This window comes from Buceros rhinoceros, unplaced genomic scaffold (genome assembly GCF_000710305.1).
Source record: "Buceros rhinoceros silvestris isolate BGI_N320 unplaced genomic scaffold, ASM71030v1 scaffold13460, whole genome shotgun sequence".
Classification (NCBI taxonomy): Eukaryota; Metazoa; Chordata; class Aves; order Bucerotiformes; family Bucerotidae; genus Buceros; species Buceros rhinoceros.
The window spans coordinates 22,969-28,968 of record NW_010387961.1 but is presented as its reverse complement, the minus strand read 5'-3'; the positions used below and the strand labels follow the sequence as shown (position 1 = coordinate 28,968).

At 39.6% G+C, this 6,000-nt stretch overlaps 1 protein-coding gene across 1 annotated transcript in view; it reads right to left on the bottom strand.

Annotated features, from left to right (window-relative positions):
- The window catches only part of LOC104498031 (septin-2), a 30,801-nt gene that overhangs the window by 7,219 nt on the left and 17,582 nt on the right, over positions 1-6,000 (bottom strand). The window contains exon 11 of the mRNA XM_010141391.1: positions 1,211-1,304. Coding sequence (XP_010139693.1) covers positions 1,236-1,304 — 69 coding nt within the window. The 3' untranslated portion in view covers positions 1,211-1,235. The remainder of the gene's footprint in view (positions 1-1,210; positions 1,305-6,000) is intronic.

Genomic DNA, 6,000 nt, shown 5'->3' with positions numbered 1-6,000 from the left:
ACAGATGCAATGTGATTAAACGTGATTTTTAAGTTCCAGAAAGAATTGAGCTTATTAAAAAAAAAAAAAAAAAAAAAAAAACAGCAACAGTAATTTACACCACATAAGGCTTCCTCCATCAAACAGCCATTTTCACAAGTGGTCAGAGTTTCAGTTCAGACTAAAATATTTAACAGGCTGCATAATTACCAGCTCCTGGTAATTATTCCTGTCTGGGGAAGTGAGAGCTTTGTCAGACCCTCCTATCGCACACACTGCATAGTCAGCTACACAATTATCCTCAGCGTTTAGATTTCCAACTCTGGGAGAACAGGTCTTAGTACGGAAATTGGAAGACCTGATGCAAACACTCCTCTATCTGCAAGACTTGGAACTGTGACAGTAAGAAACCCAAGTCTGAACTACTTTTTTCCCCTTAACTACTTCACTCAAAGATCACAGTGCACATATCAGTAAAAACCTTCAAGATTTGCTTAAATAAGAATCCAGTCAATAAGTTTTTCCTTTTTTTTTTTTTAATGTAAACAGGAAGACTGAAGGTTCAAATAAAGGCAACAAAAAATCTCCTTATTTTAGACTTGGAATGTTGGCAGCTGCCACAAGGTCATGAGGGATAATATAATCCATTTTATTCAAGCTTTACATTCCAGAAAACCAGCAATCACGACTAGAGTATTAAACTGAAGTATTAAGCAACAAGATTCCTCATATCCTTCTATTTTTTATTCTTGCATTTAAAAGAAAAATTACGCTGGAAGAGCTGCATTCTGAAGAAAGAATGAATATTTGCTACAAGTATTCTTCTTCACTCATGCTGATCCCACCTAATGTATCACATATGACATCAAGGCAGTCTGTATTCAGAAGAAGTAACCAGACTGTCTAAAATTTTGTTTGGTTCTTTGAAAAAAAAAGCTATAAATTCAGCAGTCCACACACCCAAAAAACCCTAACTGTTGTTTATATATAGTTAAATCAATATTTTGAGCAGCTTTTGCTAACAGAAACAAAGCTGGATGATCCAAAAACAAGGCACTGAGGCATTTACAGCTCTTAAAAACAGCTGGAAAGGTAACAACTGCGTAGATTTTTTTCTAGTCTACCCAGAATATAATTCAGTTTTTTTCTGTAAAAGCACGACCAAAGTGCAAAATTAACAGTAACTGTGAAAAATCTTACATAAGAGGAGTGAACAAGGCAAAAATCATACCTGATGCATCCAGATGTTAAGCACCTTAATCATCCCCAGGCTTCATCCTCATTTGGGCTTGCATCTGTGCAATCATCTCCTGCATACGGCGCAGCTGCAAGAGAAAAACACCCCCGTGTTTAAAACAATTTCATGAGGAATCCAAAAGCCAGGAAAACTTCACATCTTTTCTCTTCCATGGTAGAGCACAGATCCAGTTTGTCTCTTTATAAATTGGAAATGTTAGATTAATTCACTGAATTAATGACTGAATACTTTGTTTTTCCCACCGCAGATTCTTTAATGCATTACATCTAACTTTCACAAAAGACCTGTAAGAGTACTTATAATGAAAATTATGCAATAAAACCCAAATCCTTTGAAGCTTGTAGACCTGTGAATTAACACTTAGTCTATAATAAAGAAAACGTGCCCTTCATGTGTGTACGGAGATACACTGCTTGAGTGAGCTGAAGCAGCTTTGTTCTGATACAAGTGCTCACATCACAATACCATGGGTGAGTGAGTACTCATCTTGTGGCTAAACAATACTGTTGCTAAAAATTTATAGTTAGCTGAACAACATGCAGACAGAATTTTAAGAATACTTCAAAAGCAAAACAGAAAGATGTTTACAAAATTTGGAAAGACAGACTAAACATATTAAGCACCAATATTTTTACATCTAAACAATGATCTTTCCTGAAAATAATTGTTTTCTTAAAGGTATTCTCTTACGACACAAGCTAATTTCCATCTCGTAAAAGGCCAGTTTTATAAAATACCTTTTTTTGCCCCGAAAAAATATTTAAATAAGTGTTCCTAAGAATGAGCAAGAAACACTAACACACATTTTCAAAATCTATATGCAAATGCCTCTATTTGTTTTACAAATGAGTAGCTATTTCCTTCCAGCTGCAGGTGGGTAAGCTCCATCTACACAATTACAAGTGCCCTGTCTTACAAATGGGAAAAGAAATATCCTGCAATTTCCATGCACATTGTATAAAATCTATCTCGAAGCAGAGATCACGTAATGATCTGAGCCGTGTATAGCAACTCTTCACTGTTCTAAGGGTAATCATGTAGTTTCAATATACCCCTCTTTTCCCCTGAGGAAAAGGTAATTAGAGAATTGCTTTAATTTATTTTCAGGGCGGGCAGGTGGGGAGGAGCGGGGATTGAAACTTCAACTCGAAAAGCAAGGCTACATTTAAACAAGTGTAGTGTATTTTCACCCAGTCAACTCTATCAGCTGTTGCGATAATAGTTCATCAGATTCAGTGCAAAAGAATCTGGGATAAAAGCTTGACTACATGTATGTGATAGAGTTGTTTGGGTTTTTTAATAAAGAAAAGCTGAAAGAAACATCACAGAACAGTGAAAAATTAACCACAGATGCTTATACCATTTTTTCCTCATCTGGCCACACGCATATTTGAGAAAGAGTAAGAAACTGAAGCGCAGAGCTGGCAGCACAGCCAGAGATAGCAGAGCTTCCCTCAAACTGGCTGGCTTCAGTACCGACACTCATCCTCCTGCTGCAGCACCACTGGCTTCAGCAGGGGCTAATGCAGGTTCCTCTGACTGCAGCGTAGATGCACGCTGACAAAGAGATTCACACAGGAACAGCGTGAGATACAGCTACGCCTGTAAGGGTTGTTATATATCAATCTACATCTGCCTGCTCAACACTTCAAACAAAAAGCTTCTGATTGAAGAGATGGCATAATGCTGCAGGAAGGAGGGGAAAGAAAGGCAGAAAGCCTCAGAAATGAGAGTTGCATTGATTCCATGGACCAAGAAAAGAGAAAAGTTTCAAAGATCAACTTGTAAAAATGTAAGACACCTGGTCTTTTGAACTGTTTCTCTGCAGATTTACCATCAGAATAAAATGAGCTTTTTGGAAGCTCGCCTGCTTGAGCCTTCCCAAGAGCACTCCACAATGAGCCGTGAAACATTCCCAAAATAGAAACCATTCAGCAATCACAGGGGAAGATACTGCTGCACATGTATTACGGTGACTGCTCAAATGCAGCATTCTGCTAATAGCCATCATATTTTAAGATTTAAATACAATGTTGAGTCTTGTATTTGCTTAACCTCAATTGATAAAAATATCCATTAGAGGCAAAGAAACCAGATGCTGCATACGATTCAAATGTAAGGTAGGACAAAAACATGAGAAGACCTGCTCTGCTCTAATATTAAAAGTGTAAGAAGATTTTCCTTTTCCATTTTAATGTGGCATTTTTGAAATCCACTGGTGGAGTATTAGTCTCATCCATTATCATAGAATCACAGAATGGTTTGGCTTGGAAGAGACCTTAAAGATCATCTTGTTCCATTCCCCCTGCCACAGGTAGAGACACTTCCCACTAGACCAGACTGCTCAAAGCCCTCCGACCCAGCCTTAAACACTTCCAGGGATGGGGCATCCACAGCCTCTCTGGGCAGTCTGTGCCAGTGCCTCTCATTAAAGAGCTTCTTCCTCACATCTACTCTAGATCTGCCCTCTTTCAGCGTAAAGCCATCACCCCTGTCCTATCACTACATGCCCTGGTAAATGTTCCCTCCCCATCTTTCCTGCCTTTAGATACTGGATTAGTAGGTAAGTCATCACTGAAGTTTCCTTTTCATAAGGAAATATGGTCAAAAGAAAGAGTAAAGACAATAAAAAGTACTCAAGCACACCTATCTTTTTCACTGCATCCCACGCTGCATCAGCACTTTGCTTTGTTCTTTGCTGAGCATTTGATATGTGAACAATCCAGAATGGCTGCCTTCTGCTATAAAACTGTGGCTTCTCAAGTCACAACTATCAGTTTTAGAAGAGCATTCTTAGCAGACAACTTATGAGCAATGATACCACGCACTAAAACCTGGCTGCATAACTACAGGGTTAAAGTTAGAGGTAATAACTGAACGTAGAGAGTGCACACATCTTGGAGAGATAATCATCTGCACAGTAAGAATCCTGTCAGCTCAAGTGTAAAATTAAAACTAAAAAAAAAGAAGGGTCAAGCTGTATCATACTCAGTGATAACCACGTCAGTCTCTCCCACAATTCCTCTTCAAGTAGAGGACAGGGCATAAGAACCACTCCTGCGCATTCTAATACAAGCTAAAATCAACTGGTGCACCTTCACCTTACTAGACCTACTGCATAGAAAGAAAGAAAGAATCTTTCCTCTTAATAAAGATGAATGTAAAAGATCACACAAAAGGCTGAAGTTGATGTCATATCAACATCTGCGTTCCCTTCACTGTTGGGAACTGCAAGCATCAAGGGCATACTGTGACTTTGATCTTGCTCAGCAGTAAACCTGCTCACTTGTAAGAGCACCATTAATACATTCTGCAGGGAACTTGCATTCAGCCCCTAAAGAAAGGATACTACAACATGATAGCATAGGGTCAATGCACAGGATGAAAAGGAAGCTAGGAAACAATGTTTGGAAATCTGTTAAAACAAACAGTTCCAGTGAATTCCAAGATAACAAAAATCAAAAGAGTAAACTTAACCTTGGTGTAAACTGGACTTAGTTTACTTATCCTGTCAGGACTAAAATTTACTTCAAACTATCATGTAACTACTGGATAGTGAGGACACAACTCCTGTAGCAACCTAGAAGGAAAACAAACATTTAAAATGAGAGTTAAAGTTACAGAGTTAAAACTGAACCCTACGGCTTCCTACTGGCTTCCACGTCATTAACAGAAACCACAGATGGACAGCTTAGCTTTACCCACACGATTTCACCTGTAGCGTGTTTTGCTCAGAATACCAACAAGTATTACTCCTGTCTGAACAAGGTGAGTGGCTTTTCAGTGACAACCCCAAAGATATCACAGGAAAAGAAATGTTAAAAAATGAACAATATCTACTTCCCACCAACAGGCTTCCCCTCTCCACACCAATTATGATTATTCCTGCACAAGCCTTTACATAAGAAAGGTCATAAGGGAAGAGGCTGCAAGAATAGGGGCAAGATGGAAAACTGCAGAGGGGATTTTCCAGTACACCAGGACGTTCCCATGACAGCTGCTGTTGGTTAAAAATACTTCCAATACCAAAGAGTACAACCAATCACGTTAACTGAAGGCAAAGAAAACACTCCTGACAAAGTCACTGTATTGGCAAAAGGGCTACCATTGAGATACACGATTTTCACAGGACACACTGACATTATAAGTAGCAGAAGTCACTATGGCCACAGCCACTGCACTACATGGCCAGCCTCCTTCAAAGAACAACTCAAAGGGCAAAAAATCCCCACAATTACTCAAAAACAACAAAAAAAATCTGTTCTCTACTCCAGCACCCAAGGATTCTCATTGCTAATTGCTTACCAAGGATCTTCTCTCGTGATCTTCTCCCAGGACTGAGACTACATGACTTCACAGAGGAAGGCTGATGCATTCTGCACAAAGCATGCCTCCTCCCACAACTCAAATTAAACCTCAGAGCTGTTCTCATTTCCCTCAGGTCTGCAGCCCTTCAGCAGCAGTCATGCTGCCTCTCCACATAAGAGGTTTCACCTTATCCTTCAAGGGAACACTTACACAAATATCTGCAATACCAGGTAGTTACCAGCACATGTAAGTGTTCACCACATCCTCACCTACCCAGAGGGCTGCTGCTAGACCCTGGCCTGGCAGCCCCACCTCCAAGGACTGTCACCCCCACTGACTCCCGTACTAAGGCAGAGTTCTTCATCTCGTCTGATAAAGGGTTACACACATTCAGAAAGCTGAAGGGCAGAAAGAAAACAATTTCGACATTACAATTAATTCTACTACGTTCAGCC